Source organism: Vulpes lagopus, chromosome X (assembly GCF_018345385.1).
Source record: "Vulpes lagopus strain Blue_001 chromosome X, ASM1834538v1, whole genome shotgun sequence".
Lineage (NCBI taxonomy): Eukaryota > Metazoa > Chordata > Mammalia > Carnivora > Canidae > Vulpes > Vulpes lagopus.
This window is the reverse complement of record NC_054848.1, coordinates 84,224,693-84,252,452: the sequence shown is the minus strand read 5'-3', so window position 1 is coordinate 84,252,452 and position 27,760 is coordinate 84,224,693. Positions and strand designations below refer to the sequence as shown.

The following is a 27,760-nucleotide window of genomic DNA, read 5'->3' as shown; positions in this document are numbered from 1 at the left end:
CAGACTTTGGAGGGGTTACCTGGCTAAGAGTGGCAGCGGCCGCAGCTGCAGCAAGGCTCCTGGGATAACTCAGGTGAGTAGAGAGGGCATTTGCAGCCTTATCCTGGAATTTTATTTGCTGGATAACTTGGAGGCTAGAAGACGTGAAAAAACTTGAACTTTATAGTTAATCAAACTCTGCAGCTGTAAGTTTCTGATGTGTCCGAATCCAATATGTGTGCAAAATAGTTTGAAAACTTCAAAATGAATGGAATGATTTTTGATTGGGGGATTGTGTTTGCCTGGCAATGAGATTTTTTTCTGGTGATGTCGATCAGTTGTGTGTTGGTTTGTGTGTGTGTGTGTGTGTGTGTGTGTGTGTGTGTGTGTTGCCTTCCATGACCCAAAATACCTGATAAGGAAGAACAAACCTGGAAAGGAGGCATGGAGGGAGAAACCAGGCTGATGGGACTTCCTTCTAGCTTCTGCTGACCCACAGCTGTGGGCAAATTATTGAAATGCAGGCATAATTTTGGATCTACTATGTACAAAAGGTCTTTAAAAGCCCTGGAAGTGGGATGTACAGGCTGCGCACTCTTGCACGAGAGGAAATGGCAGCAGAGATTGTCCTTTCCACGCAGCTGGGGGTCCTCCTGCCCTGCTGACAGGTATATCTTGGATCTTTCATTATTAGCCCCTGGCCAGCCTGCTTTGATTCTTCTCCAATTTTTGCTCTAGCTTAAACTTTGATTTGCAGTTGGGGCTCTGTCCCCTTCTTCCCCACTACACTGCCACTCACGAGTTTCAGGGGCTTACGTGGGCTACTTGGCCAGAGTGGGCTGAGTGGGGCGAGGGGCGGGGGCAAAAAAATGTTCAGGGTATTGCAATTGAAAATTAGTTCTGAGGATTTGGAGCTTGAAGTTTGGTGAGAATCATATAGGAAAATGAAACAAATCCTAACATCCTGACAGGCACCTCCTCCCACTTCAGGATAAAGCATCACGGTTTGTATGAATGTTCTATTGGAATATGGCTAAGGTCTCATTTACTAATCTTTGTTGTGAAATTAAGGATATTTTACAGTGTGGAGGAATTAAAAAAAAAGATTCTTCTGGTGGGTGCATGGGTGGGAGACTGCTAATTAACTCTTTCATTCCTCTGACAGTTTGTGTGCATATGCACGTGTCCGCTTGTGAATACTTGGAATTTAAATACTGTTCTTTATTTATCCTTACTGAGTCCCTAGAAAGCCAGGGAAAAAGTCAAAACACTTGCTGTCGTCAGGAATAGGTTAAAAAAAAAAAGTCTTTCCATGTTCTTGGGTGTTTTCAGTTCCTAAATTAAAAGCAGAAAAAAGTCCCTTTGTGACCCCAAAACAGTGTTTCTTTGATTAGCCTTGATTTGAAATCATCTCATCTTCTGACAGCTTGCAATTCAAACACAAAACTCCTAAGTGCATTCTTGTGGAGAAGAAGACAATGAGAATTCTCAAAAGCAAGAGGTCTGAGTTTTAGCGCCAGCTCTGTCACTGTGTGTGTGTAACCTTGGGCCCGTGCTTTCACCTTCCTGTGAGAGTGAGGAGTGGGGTGTTGTGATTTCTAAGAGTCCTTCCAGCCTATAACATTCTATAAAAATTGGAATTAGATTCTTGCAAAGCTGTAAAATTAGCATTAGAGGATGGGCTTATTAATCCAAGAGGGGAAAAAACGGGTAGTGGGGCAAGCCAGCCAAAAAGGAGAGGTGGAAGAGAGGAAGGGTATCGAATAGCAGAGGGGCCATTTTATATCGGTCTTTTAAATGTCAGTGAGTGTCATAATTAAGGCAGGTGATTTTTTTTAAAAAAATTTATTGGAGTTCAATTTACCAACATATAGCATAACACCCAGTGCTCATCCTCCCAAGTGCCCCCCTCAGTAAGGCAGGTGATTAAATCTCATTTTCCGCTAAGACAGAAGAGAGATTTAATTTGCTAAAAATGAATGCTTTCTAATACTGCCACTGTACATCTTATCTTTAACAGTTAAAGGTATGTTTGCAAACTTAATTTCATTAGATCCCCCCAACAAGGTTCTCTGAAGTATACAGGACAGCCATCATATCTCCACTGTGCTTATGGGGAAACTGAGGGACAGAGCTGTTACTGACACTAAATAAGGTGGTATTTGGGACTTGATCCTGGATCTGCTAACTACTTGTGCTCTTTTCATGATTCTGAATTGTTTTGTATTCTTTGATAAAGTTCTTCAACAATGGAATTAAAAGAAATTGTGCACTGTTTTTTTTCTTCTTTGAATTTTTTTGAACTTCTCTCTGGATGGAGTAGATATGTCCGAGATAAGGCCAGATCAGAGGACTTTTATGGTCCCCTTCAGACCTCAGGATATCTGGCCAACAATTGGAATCTGGTCAGTTATATGTTCCCTGGTAGATGCGTGTGCATTCATATGGTCTATGACTCTGCCTGTGTAGACATGGACAGCACTATTCACTGGGTCACGTGCCTGTCACACTTGTGCAGGGGCCACGCTAATCTGCTTTGTATCATCCCAATTTTAATGTATGTGCTGCGGAAGTGAGCACCCTGTGTAACACGGATGCTGAGTTACTCTTACTTCTCCCTCTCCACACCACCCCGCAGGTTCACGTGAGGCTAGAGTGGCCCCTACTTCATGCTTGGGCAGAATCCGATCCTTTGCATTCAGTTTGCTCCACAAACTCCTAATTGCTGTTACCTCCTATTTTGCTTCAAGTGCAGCACAAGGAGGAACCAAGGGCAGGGCTGGGGGAGGTGTGGGGGAGAAACCAGCTGGGGACAACACCTCAGGCACCATGCTCCCCCCCCCCACTTTAAGTGCCAGTCCTTTCTCTCCCACTCACCCCCCAGGGCAAAAGCAGTTTGTAAACTGCAGACTGAATTCCCTTTATCAGAGAACAGTTCTCTTTAAGAAACTGAGGCAGATTTCATGTTTTAGAGCAAAATCTGGTTTCTACATTAAGGCTGACCCACAGGTGAAGAACAAGTGATTTCTTTCGTAAGCTTTTGCCCAGCTCCCCATGATTTCCAGTTCAGTGAGTAACAAAAGCTCCAACCCCCAACTGAAGCCTTATAGTCTACGTGGCAGGCTCCCTCTACTTCTCCTGGCCATTTCCAACTTTACCCCCCTCTGGACCCATCCCTCCCGCTTGCCTGCATCCACACAGCCTTCTTCAGACTTTATCTCTAAGGCAGTGGGTCCTAATTGAAATAGTACTGCTTGAGGCCGTTGTCTCAATGCAAACCTCCCCCCACTCTGTTTCACCCAACCACCCATGATAGGACCCTCAGGACACAGCGGGAGGAGGGCCTCATCTTAGATGTGCTCATTCCCTTTGTTAGCCAGAGGCACTCTTTGGTTGATTCCCAAAGCCCTAGCTTTGATTCTGTTTACAGACTTTTCTCAATACGTGGTCTTTAAACTAACCCTCTTGTCTTCACAGTTGGGTGCAGTAAGATAGCCAAGAAGGAGCATACCCTTCTCCACTCTCCTAGGCTCTAGCAGGGCAAGTTGTTTATGACAAACCCAACTAACAAATTTCTGGGTTTCCAGAATTTTTTTTTTAAGACTTAACTCATGAACCCGCAGATGTGAAGGGTTCCAATTCTCTTGTGATCATCAGACCGTGGAAATAAAGAACCTTTTCAATATCCACCATGGCAATAAATCCTAGGCAGAATGCCTCAAAGTTAGGCATCATGTTTGCTTTGGAGGGTTTTCCTCATTTTAGCTTAAAAAAAAAAAAAAAGTCCCTTCCTTAAAAAGGCAGTGACCAAAAGAAGCAGTGTAGTGTGAGGGGATGCTGCACACTACATCTGACATAACACAAATCCAGGTTTGCGTCAGTTTTGCCAGTTTCTGGCCACCTCTTCTTCGAGTTGCCATTTCTGCAGATACAAAAGAAAGGACACAGATAATACCTAAGGAACGCAGCTGCCACGAAGAGATTGTGAACCGAAATGTGCTTTTCTCTTTTTTTCTTTTCTTTCTTTAAGATTATTTATTTATTTATTCATGAGAGACACACACACACAGAGAGAGAGAGAGAGGCAGAGACACAGGCAGAGGGAGAAGTAGGCTCCATGCAGGGAGCCCGACGTGGGACTCGATCCCGGGTCTCCAGGATCACGCCCTGAGCTGCAGGCGGCGCTAAACCACTGAGCCACCGGGGCTGCCCCGAAATGGGCTTTTCAAATGAGAAATTGCCATACAAACATGAATTGTCTACTTAGGACATTCTTTTGTTCCACAGAAATATCCTGAATGACGGATGCGTGCCCCGCTCTGTGCCAGGCAGTGAGAACACTTAACGATGTATATCTTGCATTTACAGAGCCCCTTCTACTTATTCAAAGTACTTTTACACTAACTGCCTCATTAGGTACAGGCACAGCTTAAGGAGGGCAGGATAGATAACCCCACTCCCCTGATGAGAAAATTGACTCACAAAGGAACCAAGGTCTCAGCAAATGGAACACAGTTCCCCTGTTACCTGCATTCCCAGAAACGGGCCCCAATTCTGCTCTCTAAGTCCGAGATGAGACTGCAATTTTATTCTAATGAAAGCCTGTCAAATTTCAGGCCGATAGCCTGCTATTCCATATTTACCGTGCGCCCCCAAAATGCAAGTGCCCTCACCCAGAAAGCTTGCCCTGTACGTATCAGCTCGATATTCAGCTCGATATTCTGCCTTGATATTCTGCCCTGTACGTATCAGCTCGATATTCTGCCTCTGAAAGAGTCTACTGGGATCATACTGGTTTTCAAATCAGACCCAATTTTCTTTTCAATTGATGCAGCTTCTGTCTGTAGACAGGCCCTCCTTATATAACAGGGATTCTTTTTGCAGACTCCCGCCTGACTCGCCATTTGACTGAGTAGCAAGGGAGACATGGGGCAGAGGGCCTTCCCAAGAACAGGAAATACCCATTTATCCAAAATGTTCAAGGACTAGTAGGTTCTGGCAAACTAAATACCCTAATTGCCCCAGACTGTCCCCCATTTACAATCCCCAGCTTCTGGCAGTCCACCAAACTTTCTAGGGAAAGCTAGAGGCACAGTAGTGTTTGTTATAAGTTAGAGCATACGTGAAAATTAGGGCCTATTTGTAACAGGCTCAAGAAAGGAGACTGGGCATACATTCAGATTGGCTCTGATACTGCTTAACGGAAAATTATTACTGATACCTCTCATGACTTCAAATACAATGAGATACATTTTTAATATTCAAAATATGTGAACAGAATTAAATCTGATGACTAAAGGCATTTTGGTATTTTACAGTGTCCCGTAACCTTCAATTTGAAAAACGATTGTCAATAAATAAAGCCATATATATATATATATAAAACTTATAGTTCTTTTCAGCTTCTTATTCCTCGGATTCAGAGAAACGGCAAGTTTGTTTTTATATATTGTAGTTTCCAAATAACATTGAATTCGATTATTTTTATGGTTTTCAAATAGGAAGACTTTTTAATATTTTTTTTATTTTTATTTTTTTGGAAGACTTCTTTATCAGTAAGTCACTTCAATGTAATACTGAAAGGATACGAAGTAAGACAGTAGAGAGGTCTGATTATTATTTCACTTCTTGTAAAATAGTGGCTCCTTCTTTATTAACTGGAATTTGAGCTGCGTTACCTAAACAGGCACTCTTTAAAGCGCTAATTAGTTTTTTTTCAAACTTTGCCCACTTTTCAGCACATACTGTGACCTTAGTCAGATTTTCCTGTTCCCACCCGCATGTAACAATGAAATATAGACACAGTTATCTGTAAACTATATTTTTGAAATATGTAAATTTCACAAACTTCTGCTTACTAACAATCTGAGTGTCAAGAGAGAATCATTAAAATCATTATGAATCTATCTTTGTGAATCAAGCAAAGGCATTGAGAACCCTATTATCACCCCAAAACTATTTAAAATCAAAGTTGCCTTTCAAATTATCCTCATAAAAACCAGTTGTTAAGGACATCTGAGTGTGGGGCACTCAGATAGATCATTGCTTGAAGAGCTCTATATTAATTCTCTATTTAGCCATTGCAAATTTTTTTTTAAAGAAAAGAAAGCAACAATGTAATGTATTGCCATGGGATAAGAATCTATAGTCCATCAAATTAGTGTAATTGAATTTCAGAGTCTGCCTTTTAAAGCGGGCAAATGATTGCATGTTAGACTTTGAAGAAGAAAGACACATACAATCTTTCTATCTTTCCTTGTCTTTGGAGGCCATCTGCTGAGCTCTGTTGCTTGCATTAGCCTTCCTGGCCAGTAATAAAAAAAAGCAAAGCTCTTTAAATGATAAAAGGGAAGGAATTGTGTAAAAAGGCTCCTTAGAAGTGAAAGGGGCTGCTTCTCCTCTCAAGCACAAAGTGTGTGGCCCTTCAGGCACCAACTTCTGAATATAGTAAAACGATTTTTCTCTTTTATCTTTGAATTTCGAATTTTGATTGTCCTTTGCCTGAAACTCCTCTCTGTCAATGTAAATGGAAGATTGCCCTTTAAGTGACAGTGACTCAGATTTACCGAGCAATCTTAACATTTGTTATCTATTTTTCAATAATATTGTTAAGGCCCATATTGCCCCATTTGGCAGAGGAAGAAACTGAGGCCCCAAAATGTGTTAGGCACCTAGCCAAAGCCCCATGCTAAACTAATTATTTGCAGAGCTTGGACCCTACTTTCCCTGAAAATCTTCACTTTTCTTTTTTTTATTTAAAAAATTTTAAAAAATTATTTATTCATGAGAAACACGGAGAGAGGCAGAGACACAGGCAGAGGGAGAAGCAGGACGCCCTGAGCCTAAGGCAGACACTCAACCAGTGAGCCACCCATGTGTCCCTTCACTTTTCTTTTAAAGCCAAGCTCCAAGTGCCTAGCTCCAGGAATAAGTCACTGGGATGGCTACTGTTTGTCTAATTTCAGGTCATCTTCAAAAGACTTAAGGTCTTCTTCCTTCAGTGACCACAAATTTTCTCATTCTCAACATAGTTTGGCATTATGGGTCCTCCTCTGAAGCTCTTCAAAAACCAGAAGTACCAGGAACTGAAGCAGGAATGCATCAAAGATGGCAGACTTTTCTGTGACCCAACCTTTCTGCCTGAGAATGATTCACTTTTCTATAACCGACTGCTTCCGGGGAAGGTGGTGTGGAAACGTCCCCAGGTAACTTTGTTGTTTGTTTGTTTTCTACTTTCTGTCTCCCTCTCCATCTCTTTCATCGTAACTCTGCCTGGTCCACTGCGTCTCTTGCACCACCTACTACGGGTAAAGCAATTCAGGAGACAGCTTTAAAATGGCAAGTTTTATGGATCTGTGCTTCTGATTCTAGCTTGAGGAATCTTGAATTTCAGTCATATTGGGTCAGATAGCAATTTTAAAAGAACAGCAACAAAAAGAAATGCCAGGCATGTTTTCTTTTGGAAGCGTATTTGAGTAAATGGGGTACCTCGAAAAGCAATTATACTCTTGTCTCTTTTTGAGTTACCTATCATAGCAACCTCAAGATAATCTGAGACCAGTGAGGATGAAAACTCCTTACGTGACTAGCATAAATGAAATGAACTCTACAATGACAAGATGGAGTTTGCACTGGGGAGGGAGACTGCTTTGCTGCTCTTTGCATACCATCACCTGGATCCCCTCACTGTTAGCCAAGTGGGATCTAAGTAAAATGTAGCTCTTTCACTACCTATTAATAGCCATTATGGTTCTCTGGAACAGCTATAGATTGTGTCTCTAAAGCAAGTCTCAGGACCTCTTCGCAAGCCTTGTGTGAGTAGGAGCTCAATGTATAGAATGATAGGATGATGGAATCTGAAGAATAAATGGCAACCTCTCCCTCTCTAATGGGTATAACTGGAAGAAGGATTTTATACCTGATCTCCCTCCCAAAGTGGGTGACCAGGGACAAAGACCACAGAGGGCTGTTATGAAATGCACATCCTTAGGGGCACCTGGGTGGCTCAGTCAGTTAAGTGTCTGCCTTCGGCTCAAGTTATGATCCCGGGGTTCTGGGATCCAATCCCATGTCGTAGGGCTCTCTACTCAGCAGGGAGTCTCCCTCTCCCTCTGCCTGCTTGTGCTCTCTCTCCCTCTCTAATAAATAAATAAAATCTAAATTTTTTTTTTTTTTAAAAAAAGAAGTGCACATTCTTGGACCTTCACAATATCCTGAAGGCCTTCTGATCTCACGTATTGATGTATCTTTTTGTGCACTCTTATGCAACCTCCTCCTTCAGCAACTGGAGGTTTGCTTTCTTCAGTGAACAAGCTTTTTAGTTGCAATTTCCACAGTTTACACTCCTAAATGAACTTCTCTCAAGAGCCTCTTCAGTTGATGTAGGTTGCCACCAGGTGGTGCCAAGACACATTGGTCACTTGAAGGCTCTTGTTTTTCCCATGTGACTCAAAGGACATGTCTCAGTGTTTGCCTACAAAATATGATAGCCATTGAGAGTATGAGATTTGGAGAAGTTCTCTCCATCGGAAGGAAGATTACACTCCTGACTTTCCGTGCCTCCAGTTGTTGACATCCCTGCAGATCACTGACCTGCAATAAAAATCTGGGAAACATGAGCAGAATTCACTAGCCACTAATTCAGTATGCAAAGAGGTAAGTTTTGTTTTGTTTTGTTTTGTTTTGTTTTTGCAGAAATGCATGGGGAAAATAGAAATATGTTGTTTGAATGCCACTCTCATGAATGGATGATGAAAATGAGGGGCATCACTCTTTTTTGATGCCTGGATCTGAAGGAAAAGACTGGATGGGGCAGAAATAGCTGAAAAGGAGACAGGAAATCGAGGAAAGTTTTCTGGGGGTTGGGGGAATAGCTTTTTAAAATAAGACAGACTTGAAAGTATTTCTAGGCCAAGGAGTAAACAGTAAAGAAGAAGAGGTTGAAGACACAGAAGAGAGAAGGAATGATTGATGAGGGAGAGGTCCTGGAGGAGATAGGAGGAGACCCAATGGGCTGCAAAATCGCAAGCTACACGAAGCCATTTCCCAGATGTGAACCAAGCTGACAATGCTTCCTGTACTGGCCGGTCTTTAGGCATGTGCTCCCCACTCTGTCTTGGCTCAACCCTCTGTCCTTTGCCTTCTTCTTCCAAATTCTGTAGACTCAATCCTACATGGATAAGCAAGGAAGGAAAAAGACTTAATAACCATGGCAAAAGTCCATCTTGCCCCTGAAGCAAGCAATACTCCTTCTAGGGTGAAGGGATGTCAGAAAGAAAGGGTGAATTGGGATGGGTGGGAAAAGAAATCAGCACTTATGTCATGCCTACTCTGGTCCTAGAGGCTGTGTTTTGGAGTTTTCTAAACATTTTTTTTTCATTTCATCTTCATTTGCCATGGCTTGGCAAGGTAGGTATCTTATACATTTCTCTGATGTGATTCTTTTTTTCTGGTTTGAAAAATAAAGGTAAATATTACTACGTCCATTTTATTGATGATGAAATTGCGTCTCAGAGAGAAGGTAAGAATTTACTCGGGGGTCAGACTGCTGACACCCTAGGATTTGAATCCAGGTTTAACTCCAAAGCCCATGTTGGTTTTCATGCTGCCATGCTGCTGTTTCAAGGAGACAGAGTTATTTGTGTGTCTTCGTTTGCTAAAATTAATAAGTTTCCCACTAGTCAGCTCTCACATTCCTCCTCCCTGGGTTGATGCTGTATGTCCATTAACTGATCCATATTCTCCCTTTTGAGAGCATACTGTGAGCCTAGTGTTAAGCCCAAAGGGAGGGTCTTGAGAAGCATTTATTGAGAGCCTATTCTGTGCAGTTTGTAGACACAGCCTGGGGTGAGGTACTCCCATTGTATCTGGAGAGATGGATATGGAGCTATCAAAGAGTTAAATAATAAATTAATGCCTGATATAAGAAATGCTGTTTTCAGGCACACAGACAGTAAATCCTGGAGGGGTTTGAAGAACGGGCAGATCAGCATAGATTGGAGTGGCTGGGGAAGGGGCCTCTTGTGGAAAGTGAGGGAAAAACAAGGTTCTGGACCACCATCTGAGTCTCAAAAAGCTGTGGATTCCTTTCCAGCCAGAATGGAGGCCAAGCCTGTGGTCAACAACCACGTCAAAGTTCTCTGGCCTCCCATCAGGAAAGCCGAGAGACAGCCCTGGGCCTCTCTGAATTGGCTCAGGAAGACCAGATGGGTCGTTGGCTTCACCCACTTCATTGGCAAGGTTGAGAGCCTGGTTTGCAGGGAAGCTTGCAGACATCTTGTCCCTTGGCATGCCACACTGCTTCATCCCCAACCAGGACTATTTTCTGAAGTCTCTAAGATGGAGGAAGCGTGATTAACCTAATAGTTTCTGTTTCTTTTCTTTCCTGTGTTCAAAAGGCTTTATAAGCCTCCATGCCTGTAAACCCCACTGCTAGTTGAACCAAATGACTTCAGCCAAGCCCCCAGTATTCTCAGGCAGGACTGAATTTCCCCTTCTTCCCAATTGCTACCTCCTTTCTGTGTCCTAGGGAGCCACTTTAGATAGAACGGGATTTGGGGAATGTTTTATAGTTATTCAGGGCCAGCTCATATGCCCATACCCTCCAGAAAAAAAATCCTTCTCCTAAACTCCTCCACTGGTCCAATGGCCCCAGCTGTTGTCCTAGCTTCCTGGGCACACGAATATATTGCTCAAGATGTGTACTCCTAAACTTCCCTGCCCTCCTGGAGCTTCAACATATACAGTCTTAGAAAATTCTAAGTTATACCAATTTACACTGACTTACAGTGTAAGGCTTCAGGTGAAATTTTTAGGCTAAAATCCGGCTGCCAAATTCCCACAAAAATCCCTTTTCTTGCTTTCTCCAGCCACTCTCCCCTCCTACCCGTCTCTGGCTTTTTTCCTGACTGACTCATACCCAGCTACAGCAGTGTCTTAGAGTCAGACACATCTAATCCCTAACTAAAGTGCAACAAGCCCTCATGGGGATCTGCACAGCCAGCTGTGGGGAAAGCAAGGGCACCTGCACAAGATCTTCTGTCAGCTCTGGTCGAGTTTTGAGTTCGGTTTCTACTCACCATTACCCTTGCCCAGGTCCTTCCATGAGGAATATCCACCCCAGGAGCCATTTCACTACACTGGGTGGGAGGAGGGTGATGAGGGTCTGGATGAAAGGCAAAGTGGTAGGAATGGAGGGAAAGTTTGATGAAGGGAGACATTAGAAGCAGAATGCACAGGCCTCTGTGACAGATTGCCTGGGAGGAAACAGTAAAGGAGAAACACTTTTCTCTGTGATGATAGCAGTTTCTAGCTACCCACTGAATGTGGAACCTCTGTACAATAGTTTTGGCCTAGACTGGTCATAAATTTCTCATCCTCCCCAGAGATCATGACCCCAAACTAATTAGGCCTAATGTTTGCCACTGGTGACACAGTTGAAGAGAGTTGAATGGGCCCATCCTGTTTATCTCCATCTGTCCTGTTCCTTTTAAAGTGTGCCTTCTACCAGCTTTATCACAGCACAATTTATATACCCTAAAATTCACCTGTTGTAAGAGTACAATGCAATGATTTTTAGTGAACTCACAAAGCTGCAAAAACTTCATTACAGTCCAGTTGTAGAACAGTCACATCATCCCGTAAGACCTTTTGTGCCCATTTGTAGTGAGTAAACACTGCCTCCCTGCATCACAGGCACTCACTAATCTACTTCAAGTTTCTATCTAGCTTTACCCAGCTCTAGACATTTTACTTGGAACAGAAGAGTAAAAGTAACTGGTTTCTTTTGCTTAGCATAGTGTTTTCAAGGGTCAATCATTTGGCAGCATGTAATCAGTTTGCCCCTCCTGTGGCTGAACAGTATTCCATTACATGGATATGTAAATTCTTCCCAATAAAGCAGTTTGAGATTTATACCTGGAGTCTTCTATCTGAAGTCTAAAGATTCAAATCAGAAGACAACTCTGTAGTTACTGGTTGCCTACACTGGAAGTGGAAGTTTGGCTTAAGGCCTTAAATCTCAGGCTTCATATTGAGTTTTCCTTGGAGAGGTTATTTTACTGATGACAAACTCTTCATGCAAAAGTGAAATTCCCCAATAGGTAAAGTGAACTCCTTGAGAGAGGCTGGTCCAACATGGGTCTCTGAGCCCAGCTCCACCTACGAATGCCCTGCCTAGAGATGGTTCAATTTTCTAAGGCTGCTGGTTTTCTCAGCATCCTTTCATTTTAATGTGGTTCTTGAGGTTTACCTGGGACCTCAGTGTGTATTGCCTGCAAATTTCACGTGTGTAAAAAATTGCAAAAGATACAGATGTGGTAGGTGTAAAGGGAGTCACATAGAATGACATGTGTGGGGCTTCAAGGCTTGTAATCATATGTCTCCTTCCCCCTCAATCTTTCAGAGGTCTCTATGAAGGGAGATGAGGTGAGAACATTGGGAAGGACTCTCAGTGCTCAGCTAAGAGAACATACTTCCCAGAGAAGCTGTTTTGCTTGTAGAAGGCTATGGCTTGGGGATGGGGATATGCAGGGACCATTCCTGGCTTTACTCTTGGTGTCAAACTTCCTAGTTGTGTGTGTTTCCCCCTAAGAAATTATTTTGCCTTGACAAACAGCCCAGTTCAAGGATCACAGCAATTGTGCCAACACAGCTGGGAGCCATTAGGGGCCCAGCATCTCCCCTCCCTCTCAAGCCACCCAAATATGTGAATATGTGAGCTGTGACCTCTCCCTAACTCCATTCCTTACCAGTCCAGCAGAGCTAAGGCTGAAATATCCCATCTGCACTCTTCATCTCAGCTCTGAGTTACAGAAAAATTTCTCCTGCCTTACTTCCTTGCTTCCAACACGAAGACACCCCATTATCCACAACCAGGGAAAAAGTCAATGAATGGCCATTTCATTATTTTCAAATGTGACACCCAAAAGTCCATTTGGCCACTAGATCCACACTGGCTTGTTACCCTTTACCCTTTCTCCCTTCTGAGCTTTCTAGTCTCTGACTTCCTTCAAGAGGTAGAGGATGTGGCATAATAAAGATTTTCCCCCTAGTTTCACGTCAAGGTACTGACACACATAAGAGATTGATTCACATTCAGTGGATTAAATTCAGGAGTTGAAAGACTATTGGTGGCATTTAGCCTGGAACCAAAAGCTACGCTATAACTTATAACTATAACTTTTTGGCAAGTCTTCCAGAAGGATGAAGAGCTTTTGCCTAAAAGGGATAAGCAGAGAGACATGAAGCACTGGAACGGATAACTGACAGAGGTGGTTGCAGTTCTGTTTCTGAAGAGCTGCACAACATTGCCCTTTGTGTGGTGGCCATCGATTAAAATAAAGGCAAAGCGGTGGACTAGCTGAGGTCTTGAGTGTTCTTTCCTAACTATATGTACTTCTGAAGAACCTAAAACTCCAATCCTCAGTCTCCTGCTAACTTAGCCGCATGCTAAGGGGGGAGTTTCTGCCCTTCCCTGAGCTTGTTTTTTCCTTTGTGATAGATGGGTTTAGTAAACAGCCCCCTAAATTTCCTTCAGCTTTGACAACCTATGGCCTGTTAATTTTTCATGCTTTAAAACCTATTGTTAAATGGCCATCCATCATGTATTAAGAAAACAGGCATGGGTCAGTTTACAAAGGGAAATAGAAAATAAGGAACTCTTTTGGCCCAAATTTATATGCTTTCACAATGACATACAGCTACACACACACACACACACACACACACACACACACACACACAAATGACCACATTCAGCTTAGATCTACAGGAGAATAATTGCTCAGTTTCTCAATTTGAGTTCTGTTTACTGGTATTCACTTGTTTATGTGACCCTTTAGGTCTTGAGTAAAACCTGGCATGCCAAAAGTGTTGGCTGAGCCTGGATCCCTGCTATGAAATGAGAGCCTCGTGGAAATCGAAGACACTGTAATGTAATGCCAACCACTAATAACTTTACATAAAACCAGCAAACAATTTGCCTTAGTAATCTAAAAGCACACTTTTCCATACATCCATGTTCACTTTATTATTTTTCCATGCTAGGCAACTATTATTTGCATCATCAAAACCCAAGAAGTCATTGTAGACCTTTATATCTCGCTCCCAATAAAATGGTGACACCTGACCCACAAAGGAAAAGCTGTGTTTAGTTTCATCTTAAAAAGGCCAAAGAAACAATTATAAGAGAAAGAATATCAGGGACTAATTCACCCAACACACCTGCTCTATGTTGAGTAAGTGGAAAAACAGGCAACTCTCAACCCATAAAAATATATTAAGATAGAAGTCTTCTTCTAAGACCAAAAAAGTAATGATGCGACACTAGGTATGCATCAAAAAAAAAAAAAAAAAAAAAAGAGAGAGAGAGAGAGAGAAAAGACCAGAAAATCCAAAACTGAAAACCCACCTAACCCTCTCCTTTTGGCAGAGGGATGCCCAATTAATCTTCAGTTTGGATTTGTCCCTGCCTAGAATGCTTATTCCTTTCCAGAGCTATTTTGGCTTTTAAAGAATATAGGGAATGTTTCATTCTGTAGAGCAGACCCTTCATCAGGGAGAATTATGTCCATTAAAAAAAGAGGTTTGAGAACCAGAAAAATATAGCTGTCTCTATTTAATAAATTTTAAAAGGATATATGTCTAGATTTTCTTTCCATTTAAGACTAGGATTTATTTCTGCTGGGTAAGCAGAATGTCAAGGTACCGGCCAACAGCCTCTTCCATGAAGCTTTCTCCAGCTACTCAAGACTTCATTGGTATTTCCTGCCTTTGAACTCTGCAAGTGCTGATTCTCTGAGTCACACAATCATGTCTTCAATTATGTGATGTTATGTATGCGGCTCTGCCTTTGTCCACCCCTGTCTCTCTACCCATTATGCCTCCATATCTCTCCCTTGTCCAACTGCCTAACGCTAGTCACCACTAAGGCTTCAACTCCAGTATTACTACTGCTATTCAATTTATCCTATCTATCACCAAGGAGACTTTGGGGATCCTTCCTCTAGACACCTATCATACTTGGAAAATTACTCCAGTGTGCCCTCAGACATTTTGTCATCATTATATTATTTGTGTCTCATTAATGGCACAGCTGTTGACATGTTGAGGGAAGAAACACACATATGCCCCAAACAAATGCTACCCTCACTCTGTCTGCTTCCCTCAGAATATCCTCTGTGGGGAAAAAAAAAAAGAGTGTGTTGAAGTGCTCCTGTGAGTAGTCTATTACCACCTGCTATTAGTACTGCTGCCATCTAATATTCATCCAAAGATGTGGAAAAATCTAGTTGCCATGGAGACTGCCATTGCCTTTGCTTTATGTTGGGAAGGGGCTTTCTGTACAAGGTCTCCAAACTCATTTTCCCAGGGAGGGAGAAGCATTCATCTCCATAGGGCCTTGTCTTTTGAAATGCAATTACCCTTCCAGGCCCAGGTGCTTCAGAAAATCTCCTCATGACCAATAGGACCAGAAAGAAATGTGCTAATCTCTAGTTCTCTTCAAAAGCTCACTGACTGAGTGAAAACTCTTCCAAACTGCAATGCTAGCTCTAAGGGCCCCCACTAGCATATCTCAACCTGTCCCATTACATCCTCTTCTCCCGTTTGTCCTGCCACTTCCCCACATAATCCTTTCCCTGTGGCCAGATGATCTCCTGCTTTGTATTTTCACCCACAGACTGCCTCCCGCCCCAGACCTTCCCTTTATCCGACTTATGGAAGTTCTAGTCGCTATCTTCGACCCCACCTCTTCTGTAAAGTCTGCCCTGCCTACCTCAGCTCACACTGACTCTCGGGAAACACTTTCCACACCCTGAGAACCAATTATTGTATCCACAGGACATCTGTGATGACCCCCACCTGATCGTGGGCAACATCAGCAACCACCAGCTGATCCAAGGGAGACTGGGGCACAAGCCAATGGTCTCCGCATTTTCCTGTTTGGCTGTTCAGGAGTCTCACTGGACAAAGGTATCTCCTTCTCTTGTGAAACCTCACTCAGTTTCTGCTTTCTTGTCTTTCTTAGTAATTTTGGGAAAAGCCAGGTCGTAAGTTTTTTTAGATTTTTAAATTCCTGAATCATGAGAATCTTCTACAAATTATGAGCATTTTTACAAATACAGAAGGTTGAAAGAATTTTACAGTGAACACCTATATACTCACCTAGATTCTTACCATTAACATTTTACTCTATTGGCTTTGTCACACATTAGTTGTGTGATTAATTTTCTCATTTGCAGCACTTTGACTTATTAGCTCTGCATACTTGTGTTCTCTGCACCGATTGGGGTATAGAGCCAGCAGGGGCCAGGAAGTCACAGATATGAATAACAGAAAAGACATGAAATGTAGAAATAGTTCCTTGAAAAGGTCCTAATAAATTATTGAGTACAAAAATTCCTTTGGCATTTAGGTAGAGTTGAAGGCAAAGAAGTGTTGACTTAATTTGACTTGATTTTTCTTCAGAAAAATAATTTTAGAAGATTAATGTGTAATTGCATATAAAAAGGACAGTTTCCTCAACAAAATTTCGTTCAAGGTGTGAATAAAATCTATGTAGAATCTACGTGAAATCTCTAGGATGGACCTTTAAAAACTGAAAGTACAAGGGTCTTGTATTTTCAGTGATTTTATCTTTTAAAATGCCTTACTTAGGTGGTTAAACATGCAAGCATGAATATGTTTGTGTAGATGGTTTCTCATGATCGAGTTTATAGTTTACCTGTGGGAAATAATTTAATCCCTAACTGGCTTCCCCCAGTCACCCTGTGTGTATTCAGGGCAGGCATGGTAATATTATCCTCAGCAAAATTGAACTAGGGAAGCAAAAATGCCCAACCTAAGACTTCCCCACCTAGACCCAAACCAGATGTATTTGGTGTGCTTCCTGTTGCCTTATAGATTTGCTGAAAGTCAACCACCACTCAGTATTTGGATATGGTCTGGTGAAAAACAGTTGTATGAATGCTCTTATATTTCCAGACAATTCCCAACCATAAGGAACAGGAATGGGACCCTCGAAAACTCGATAAATATGCTGGGATATTTCGCTTCCGTTTCTGGCATTTTGGAGAATGGACTGAGGTAGTGATTGATGATTTGCTGCCCACCATCAATGGAGATCTGGTTTTCTCCTTCTCCACCTCCATGAATGAGTTTTGGAATGCTCTACTGGAAAAAGCTTATGCAAAGTAAGGAGGAGGGTTGACCAGTCAGTGGTCAGGGTACCCAAGGGAGGGAAGGCTACCTTTGTCCTGGGGAGCTCATTCTTTCCCAGCTGGGACCCTTAGTTTAAATTGGGTAGGTGATCAGTCAGATCCAAGGCATTGCTTTGGGCATGGAAATGGCTTCAGAAATCCTGGATGATAGAGAAATTAGCTCTTCTTGTTCCCATTAAAAACCTCCCCTGCTCCTAGGTAGCCCTTCCTGCTTCTCATCTGCAGATCACATGGCATTATGGCCTCACATTTTCTCCTTCCCTAATATTCCCCTGGAGAAGGAAGCTTCTTCATAGACTGTCCTTGTTCAACATAACCTAAGCCTAGAAATCTCTGACTATAATCTCAAAATAAGATATTTTCATTTCATACCTGGAAGAAAAGTCAGCTGGTAAAGGCTGGCTGGGTGGGGACTGTTCTAATTCTTGGGAACAAGATGTCCTTGACCTGGAAAAAATCATGTTACCAAGATAACCTTGCATATTTGCCCCCAGGCTGCTGGGTTGTTATGAAGCCCTCGATGGTTTGACCACCACTGATATCATTGTGGACTTCACTGGCACATTGGCCGAAACCATTGACATGCAGAAGGGAAGATACACCGAGCTGGTTGAGGAGAAGTACAAGCTGTTCGGGGAGCTATACAAAACATTTACCAAAGGAGGACTGATCTGTTGCTCCATTGAGGTTTGTGGTCACCGAAAACAACCACTCTTTGCTCACACTACAAAATTAGTAGGAAATGTCCCCCTTATCCCCAGAGACTCGGGAAAAGGCATTATGGGACTCAGAAAACTGACGTATTGAGTCCTGGAGCAGAGGCCCCAGAGCTCTGTACCTTTTCATCCTTTTGTACCAACCACCCTGCTGGGGGCCGATGCAATTTGTGAGCTGGTGTCAATAGCCTCTGCCAAATAATTCCTCCTGCCTCTGCCCCTGGATGTGGAGGGTATTGCTGCTTGCTCATACACTGAGCCAGCCCCACCAAAATGTTCCAGTTGTTCATATCAGTGTACTACTGTGGGTAGTTTCAAGCTGAATTGTTTGAATTCTTATATGAAGCTCTTTATTTCCTTTCTTTCACTTGCTTTGTGTCAAGTAAGGTTTCTGGATAAAATTTCTATCTGCTTAGGGATAGGACTAGCTTCCACCACACTGGGGTAAAACAATCAAGGAAAAGGTTGGGCCTCCCAGGTCTTATGGCCTTACATATCTTTCTTTGCTTTCAGTCTCCCAATCAGGAGGAACAAGAAGTGGAAACTGACTGGGGTCTTCTGAAGGGCCATACTTACACCTTGACTGATATTCGCAAGATCCGTCTTGGACAAAGATTGCTGGAAGTCTTCAGTACTGAGAAGCTCTACATGGTTCGCCTGAGGAACCCCTTAGGACGACAGGAATGGAGCGGCCCCTGGAGCGAAATGTGAGTGACATTTCACTTGGACTGCCACATCTCCAAAGCCCTGTAGTTCTCAAACACATTCCTCCAGACTGTAAGTGGGCTGTCAATGTTTAGTGACATCTGTGGGCTCTGGGACCCAGCTAGAGGTGAAATAAAGTGGGCCCAATCCTCATGTCTTGTGGTTCTTCGGTGTCCTGCTTACAGGAAGTCAATGGTAAACCTAACGGCTTATCCTTTCATTCGTTTGCCTTCAGTTCTGAGGAGTGGCAGCAGCTGACTGTGGTAGACCGCAAGAACCTGGGGCTTGTTATGTCTGATGATGGAGAGTTCTGGTGAGGATGGGGTCTTCTGCGCTCAGGGCACTGGGGCTCCTGGGTGGAACTACAATGGTAGGTATTCAGTACCATCTTCATTTTCCTCCTGCCCTCCTCCCATACAAGGATGAGCCTGGAGGACTTTTGCCGCAACTTTCATGAACTGAATGTCTGCCGCAATGTGAGCAACCCTATCTTTGGCCGCAAGGAGCTGGAATCGGTGGTGGGATGCTGGACGGTGGATGATGATCCCCTGATGAACCGGTCGGGAGGCTGCTATAACAATCGTGATACCTTCCTGCAGAATCCGCAGGTTAGATTCAATTTGTTTTTTTTCTTTGCCTCCAACTTCTCAAGGCAATAGAAACTCAGGCCCCACCTTACAGTATTTCTTTGACCTCAGGTTTTCTTTTTTTTAGTTTAATATAGTTTTTATTGAGATACAGTTGACATATGACGTTGTATTAGTTTTAGGTGTACACAGAGATACGCCTGCCAGCTGTCTGGGATCTCTTCTCCTAGATTCTAGATTCTAATAATGCCAACTTCATACTTCTATTCCTCCAGCTGTAGGGTTAGTAGCTTCCTAAACTCAGGAAGCTATGTTAACTCAGTGTACCCTTTTGCCCTTAAATACTTAAATATCTATTTAACAAATTACTTTTATTAGACCTCAGTTTTTCAATTTGTGTAATATTCAGCAACCAACGTGCCTAGGGATTGGCTCTGATGCTGCAAGTCATGGCAGACTGTGTCCCTTTGCAGAGAAGTATGTTGGCAGTAGTACTCAATCACAGCTATCTCCTCTGGTTGCCTCTCCCCTGATGCCACATCTCTTGGTGTGGCTCTTTGCAATTGTCCCTCATTGGACAGAAAGAATCTGCTCCCAGACACCCTCTTGATTCTTTTTCATTTCTTGGCTGATCAACTGTTCTCTGGGGTGCACATTTACAATATGTATCTTCTTTCTCATGCAGTAAATCTTCTGAATGCCATCATCATGCTTCCCTTTTCTCACCTAGACCCAGGTCATTTTGCCCAGGATTTAAAGCACTACCCTGTCAGTGACCTCATCCCATCCATCTTCCATTACAATGTGATTCCATATGATACATGATGGGTCAAGCCCAGGCATGCCCCAAAGGAAAAAATCCAGGCATCCAAAGCTTGAATCTGTAATTATCTTGACATACTGATGAGGTAACCCACAGGACACAAGAATTCTGACTGTACTGCCACCTTACATAGGTGTGTCTTTTCTTTCCATGGGCTCCTTAGCCAGGCATTTTGAAGGACACTAAGACTAGTAGGCTGATTTATTTAATGCATACATTTCCCCCCATTCTTTCCATCTTAACTGTCTTTAAAGAAAGGAAGGGGGGCTACTGGTGGCTCAGTGGTTGAGCATCTGCCTTCGGCTCAGGGCATGATCCCGGAATTCTGGGATCAAGTCTCGCATCAGGGAGCCTGCTTCTCTCTCTGCCTATGTCTCTGCCTCTTTTTCTGTGTCCCTCATAAATGAATAAGCAAAATCTGAAAGAAAGAAGAAAGAAAAAGAAAGAAAGAAAGAAAGAAAGAAAGAAAGAAAGAAAGAAAGAAAGACTCCCATTGCACCACCTCATTTCCACGTACAAACCTGTAAATGTTTCAAATATCAGGCACATCTACCAAGCTAGGGAAACGGGCTTTTGGCTTCACTCTTAACTGTCTGCGTAATATTGATCGTTACGGGCCTTGTGAACCTATGGTTCTGAATTTATTTTCTGCTTCTTGCTAAAGGGAGGGAAAGGAAAAAAGCAGAGAGAGAGAGAGAGAGAGAGAGAGAGAGAGAACAATCAGATGCCTTTTAGTTTTACTTCCCAACAGCACCATGACTCCCTCAGATGATGTTTCAAAGTCTCAAGCACAGGTCTGCAGCTTCCCTGAAGAGGTGGTAGTGAAGTATCAGTTCTCTGAGGAAGTGCCAGCCCCTCTGGGCTGGCTATAAGAGACTAGCAAAGGGTGATGCTATAGTGTCAGTTTAAGTCAAACAAAAGGGCCTTTTCCCTTTATAGATTCTGGAATTTTTCTGCATGCAGCTTTTAAGAGCAAGGGATTTAATATAAAATAAACCCAAGATCTTACCAAGATGTATACCCTCTTTGGCATCAAAGACCTAGGCATGAAGTTGTCTCTCAATCCATGCTCAATGCTATAGGGAGAAGCAATATATGATCTACACTTAGTAGTCCATGAATCATCCGAGGCCTCATCCATTGTCAGGTCAGTGGCAAGGCCCAGAAAATAATCTATTTTTCTTCCCTGAAATCTGAGCTGGCTCATCTGAAACAGAAGTGCTAACTAAGCTCCTTGGTGGCCTTTTTTCCCTTAGTACATCTTCACTGTGCCTGAGGATGGGCACAAGGTCATTATGTCACTGCAGCAAAAGGACCTGCGTACTTACCGCCGCATGGGAAGACCTGACAATTACATCATTGGATTTGAGCTCTTCAAGGTAAGAATGGGTCTCTGGCACAGAGAGAAGAATAGCAAATAGGATCACAGGATGGCCTAGGATTCTGGGGATGACGATAGATCCCAAGATAAAGAAAGCCGAGGACCTAGGATCTCCTAACACAAACTGTGATTTGAGCAGAATGCAGCATTTCATCCTGTCTCATTTTCAGGTGGAGATGAACCGCAGATTCCGCCTCCACCATCTCTACATCCAGGAGCGTGCAGGGACTTCCACCTATATTGACACTCGCACCGTGTTTCTGAGCAAGTACCTGAAGAAAGGCAACTACGTGCTTGTCCCGACCATGTTCCAGCATGGCCGCACCAGCGAGTTTCTCCTGAGGATCTTCTCTGAAGTGCCCGTCCAGCTCAGGTTCAGCTCCCTGGGCCAGCCCTGCAGACTCCTAGTCTCTGCTTTGCCTCCACTTTTAACCCCCTTGGCCCAGCTCCTTCTCTGCAGATGTGCAAAAGGACAACCAGTTCAAGTCAGACTTTCCTGAAATGATGGTGGTAGCAATATTTCTCAAAATGGTTATGTTCCTAACCATGAAAAATTCCCCAGTAGAGGTCTGAGCTTCAGAGCTCTGAGCTGCCACTTATCTAACCTAAGCTTTTCCATTTATACCTATCTTCCATTCTGTCTGGCGGACCGTATTTTTCTCTTAAACAGCTGGCACTCCTCACTGCTCCTCTATTATGTTCCAAGTGCTGGGTCACCAAAGCTACCTTTTCACCCCAGCCCGGCTTCACTCTTAACTGTCTGTTTCTGATCTTTATCTCCTGGTACTTAATGCCAGGGGAAAGCAAAACAGACTCATAAAATACAAGCCATGTCTGAGAAGGAATAGGCTAGGTCACTCGGCATTTCATGCTTTTCAGCAGCAGTGTCTGTTTTGGCAGGCCTATCCTCTCATCGGAGGGCATCCATCATCAGCGGCATGTCTTCTTTTTGGTGTTTCAGGGAACTGACTCTGGACATGCCCAAGATGTCCTGCTGGAACCTGGCTCGTGGCTACCCGAAAGTAGTCACCCAGATAACTGTTCACAGCGCTGAGGGCCTGGAAAAGAAGTATGCCAATGAAAGTAAGAACTGCAGAGGTGTCTAGGAAAGCAAACTCCAGTTTCCTTTACTGCATGTATGGTTAGAAAAGGCAGTCACGAACAATTCTCTCCAGGGGTAGTTTCAGTCTCGGGAAGTCAGGATGGCTGTCAACCTGGAATAAGAACAGGTTGTAAACTTCTTTGGGCAAGGCCTATATGCTCTTCATTTTTATAGTGGATGGAAAAGAAAGGGAATTGGGTGGGAACAAAGGTTTAAGGTCATTCTGGTACCCAGGTGTTAGGCTCAAAGTCCCAGTGAAATAGTTTCTCGACTATCTAGAAAGAGAACTGTAATCACTATGTTAAGAGCGGCTGTCGCTTTGTTCCAGCGGTAAATCCATATTTGGTCATCAAGTGTGGAAAGGAGGAAGTCCGTTCTCCCATCCAAAAGAATACTGTTCATGCCATTTTTGACACCCAGGCGATTTTCTACAGAAGGACCACTGACATTCCTATTATAGTGCAGGTAAGCGTGTGAACAGGGACACCACCTGTCCCTTACCCTGGGATGGCTCTCATTCCATTTCAGATGCTAGCTTTTGCTAAATGCCTCAGCTATCCAGGATAGAGAGCAGGGGTCATCCTGGTCTTTGGCTGTTTATTTTTACTCAAAGACACCTCCCACTAAGCACAGACACTGACTTCCTTATTAATTTCCATTGTAAATACCCTCTTCTCTGGAGGTCCCTTTCATTGTGGACGAAAGCCCACATGCTCACAGGTACACATGTTGACATGTACTATGAAATCCCATGAGGGGAAACATAGGCCAGTTCAGATAACCCTTATCCTGCTGGGTCAGGATGGACCATTATAGTTTGGCTGTTTCCCTGACTCAATGCTTCTGCCCAGCTGCCTTTACAAAGCCATCTCACAGCCTGAGGCTGATCTTGAGCCCTGCTGGCTTGCTTTTCACCTCTACTCTTTGAGGTATCTTCCTGTTAGCCAGAGAAGTATTCAGGAAAGATAGTCTCCTGGTTTTATTTTTTTGTTATTTTTATTTTTTTTAAAGATTTTAAAAATTTATTTATGAGAGACACAGAGAAAGAGGCAGAGACATAGGCAGAGGGAGAAGCAGGCTCCCCACCGGCAGCCCAATGTGGTACTCGATCTCAGGACCCTGGGATCATGACCTGAGCCAAGGGCAGACACTCAACCACTGAGCCACCCAGGTGCCCCAGTCTCCTGGTTTTAAAACAGACATTTCTAAGTACAGTGCTGGGTTCTAGATGCCGCTGGGCAAAGTCTGGTCTCACAGAGGGTGGTTCATATTCGCTCTCTCGATTTGTCTTTCCAGGTGTGGAACAGCCGAAAATTCTGTGATCAGTTCCTGGGGCAGGTGACTCTGGATGCTGACCCCAGCGACTGCCGTGATCTGAAGTCTCTGTACCTGCGCAAGAAGGGTGGCCCAACTGCCAAAGTCAAGCAGGGCCACATCAGCTTCAAGGTTATTTCCAGCGATGATCTCACTGAGCTCTAAATCTCCAGCTCTAGGGAGTCCTGACAGAGCTTTCCATCCTTTATATTTTCTGTCAGATGCCAGGTCTTACCTAATTCATAATCTTTTGAAAGAAAGAAACTCACAGTAACTCACTTTTCCTTTCTTCTGAGAAATTCCCCATACCTCCCGATCCAAGTAGCATCAGTAGCTACATAACCTATATACCTCCAGCAGCTGGACAGGGGCAGGTGACAGTCCTATGTGGAGATCATACAGATGTTTGCCATCCAAAGATCGCTGGGGCTTCCGGGGGTGAGATTTCAGCAGGACAACAACAGCCTGGATACCCTACAGATGTCTTTGCTGCTTTCAGGTGCCCAGTGTTATATCTCCTGTAGGGCATGTTAAGGAAGGAGGAGGGGTGATCAAGGCCAAGCTGGTCTAGCCTGACATCCCAGCTCCTGACTTAATACTACAGACTTCCCAGCAGCATTTTTACCAGCAGCTAGAGCCTGCTTCTAAGTCCCCAGTCTTTATCACCACCAATACCAGTGCCACCTCCAACCACCACCACTGATCACCACCACCATCACCACCTCCGGAAAGTGCAGTCCTGCCCTAACCCAAGTCACCCCCCACAGTAGGTTTCACCTTCATGTTGAGGAAGCTTCCTAGGTGCTTAATGACGAGCTGAGAGTTCAGTGAGGCCTAGACAGCAGGCAGGGCCTGAGCTCCAGCTCGGTGGAAGCCAGCTGTGTGCCGCAAGAGGGAAAAGTGGAAGAAGCTGCAGTGGGAGACAAAGCCTCGGTCCCCCACCCATCCACACACACCTACACTCACACACGCGCACATGGGCGCGCATGAACTACGGTTCAGGCAGTCAGTGGGCAAGAGGAAGGATGAATCAGTACCACACCCGCCCCCCGAAAAGATGAGAAAAATCCACCCAGGCATAGTCTAGCCAGTTTGGGGCCCCTGACTGCAATGTGAAATCTCCTGCTGCTGCTAGGTTTACAAACAAGCCCATTGTCCTGTGCCTCCTAATATCATTGGTACTGAAGACCCCATTTGGGGGCTTGAGATTTTGGGTCCCAGCCTCGGGCCCCTCAGCTTTTGCTCCGAGTTGGGTAGCTTCACTCCCTGGGGGCGTTTGTTTGCCCTCTTGTGTTTTCAGTATTTCTACAGAATTTCTCTAGAGTCAGTCATTCTAGAATGTTTTTCCCTCCATCTCATCTATCAACAGTCTACCCCTCCTTCAAGGTCCAGCATAAATGCCACCTCCTCCATGAAGCCTTCCCTAACCCCTCCCAACACCCCACCTCTGACAGTTATTTCAATGCTTCTGCAATGATGAAGATAAAACATAGTTGTAGTACTTAGTCTAGTCCAGCACGCATTCATTTACAAATATATTTTGTAGGTTTTTTTTTTTTAGCTCACTCATTTCCTACCATGTTTTTCAGTCTGTGTAACTTCTGCAGTGCCTTCACCACACTGCCTTACATAATCCAAACCACAATAAAGTTCACATTCAATAAAGCTACCAGTCTTGACTTGATTTGTTGGCATAGGAAAGACAGCAGAAGTGACCATCTCTTGAGGCTTGTTTTGGAGCTGCTAGAGTTGGGAGTGGGGATAGGGGAATCTGTGCAATCTAGGCCTAGCAGGGTGGTGGTGGTGGTGGGAGGAATGGGGAGGTTTGGATGATGGGGTGGGGGGCTCTTCTCTTCCACATTTAGGGATATTTGCATGGTATTTGAGGTTACACGATTTTGAAACCCCTGTGGGATTGGACTCCAGGCCAAAGCCACGGTGCCCATATCTTTCAAGGGCAGTCCTCCCAACGGAAGAAAATACCAACTCCTTCCTCCCAGCATCTCCTTTAGAGCCAAATGGACGAGAATATTTCACTCACTTGGTTCTACTCTCATTATCTCATCTGCCAATCTTAGGGTAGGATATGGGGGAAGCTCCTCTCTTTTTCCTCGATCCCTGCCTCTTGACAGGCAATGGTACCGAGGCAGGGGACAGGTCTTCCAGCTCAGCAGAACAGTCCTTCCCTAAAGCCCTCAATCCCCATCCCTACAACACTAGTCCCAAACACGCTAGAAAGGACATTTTAAATACAGGTGTTCAGATGCCGCTGTAGGGCTTTGTCAGAAACAAACTCTGCAGTACAAGTAATGTAATAGTTCTATGTGGTCAACAGATGGCACTAGGATATTACAATTAAGCTCAAAGAAGCTATTCTTTTTTTTTTTTTTTTCACGCTGAGAATTTCCCCCTCCTCCCCACAAATCAAATGGTAGAAAGGAAAAGGAACTGACACCTTTTGATGGTTTGCTATGTGTCAGGCTCCCCACCCAATGCTTTATACTATTCATCTCATTTTATTTTATTTTATTTTATTTTATTTTATTTTATTTTATTTTATTTTATTTTATTTTATTTTTATTCATCTCATTTTAAAGACCATAACAACCATATAAAGTGCTGTCATTGTCCCTGTTTTCTTAGAAGCAAGAAATTTAAGCCACTGAGAGGCTAAATAACTTACTTGAGGTTGTTCAGTCAATAATCACATCATGATTATTAGGGATTCATGTCTATTGACTCCTAGACCTCAAGCTTTTCTAGGAAAATATGCTGGCCCTCAGAAAGTGGAAGTATCTTCCCTACATTTGTAATACCAGCTGTATATCCACAATATTATACCAAGAACTATGCAGTCAGCATATACAAAATGCATCTCTTGGAATCTTTACCTCTCTCATGTATGTGTGCACATAGGTACTTACATGTGCACAGATATAATTTGTCAGTGCACTTTGTCTTTCCAAAAGGGATCCAACAGACTAATGCATGCCACTATGTATTTGATAACACAAATTCATCTCAAAATCATTATGCTGAGTGAAAGAAGCCAGAAAAAGTGGGCATAACCTGCTTGATTTGATTCATATAAAGTCTTGAAAATGCAAACTGCTCTCTAGTAACATGAAACTTATCATTGGTTGCCTGGGGAGGCAAAGAGGGGAGAAAGAAAAGGAATAATACAAAGTGGCCTGAGTCAGCTTTGGGGATTAATGATCACATTCATTATTTTCATACTACACAGGGCTTGATCCCAGGACCCTCAGATCATGACCTGAGCTGAAGGCAGATGCTTAACCGACTGAGCCACCCAGGTGCCCCTATAAACACATTTTTAAAAAGATTTGAGAGAGAGAAAGACTGAGCAAAGGGAGGAGCAGAGGGAGAGGGAGAGAGAGAATCTCAGACTTCCCGCTGAGTGCAGAGCCTGACTCAAGGCTCCATCTCATCACCCTGGGATCATGACCTGAGCCAAAACTAAGAGTCAGATGCTTAACTGAATGAGCCACACAGGCACCCCTGTAAATACATTTTTAAGAATTAAAGCCTTACAACCACTTTACTCCATGACTGGTCCTTTAAAGTTTCATAGGTGTTATATCTAAATACATTAGAAACGCTCCCAGACAATGTTATAATTTTATTTTTTGCTTTTGGTCATATATATTTTTAAGAACTTATGAGGAGGAAAATAGTCTTTTATATTTGCCATTTTATATTTGTTTCTCTTTATTCCTGAAAGTTCCAAGATTCTCCTTGGTATCATTTATGTTCAGCCTAAAGAACTTCTTTCAGTATTTTATTGAGACCAGTTTTCAAATTCTCTCAAGTTTTCTTCACCTCAGAATGTCTTTATTTTGCCCTTATTCTTGACCACCTGGTCAATTTTCACTGGATATAGAATTCTAGTTTGGCAGTTCTTTCAGCAATTTAA

The 27,760-nt window shown here is 43.4% G+C and overlaps 1 protein-coding gene and 1 non-coding gene across 2 annotated transcripts; one reads left to right on the top strand and one right to left on the bottom strand.

The window, feature by feature from the left end:
* On the top strand, window positions 1–25,470 carry CAPN6 (calpain 6). Its single transcript, XM_041740128.1, has 13 exons — window positions 1–73; window positions 7,011–7,184; window positions 15,820–15,951; window positions 16,963–17,171; window positions 17,693–17,885; window positions 18,428–18,621; window positions 18,855–18,932; window positions 19,041–19,227; window positions 21,286–21,408; window positions 21,581–21,783; window positions 22,372–22,493; window positions 22,841–22,977; window positions 23,809–25,470. The coding sequence occupies exons 2-13, from the start codon at window positions 7,020–7,022 to the stop codon at window positions 23,989–23,991; spliced, it is 1,926 nt and encodes a 641-aa protein (XP_041596062.1). The 5' UTR covers window positions 1–73; window positions 7,011–7,019; the 3' UTR covers window positions 23,992–25,470.
* On the bottom strand, window positions 2,451–2,559 carry LOC121483685. Its single transcript, XR_005985806.1, has one exon. It is a non-coding gene; the product is annotated as a U6 spliceosomal RNA (small nuclear RNA).
* Window positions 25,471–27,760: the final 2,290 nt, after the last annotated feature.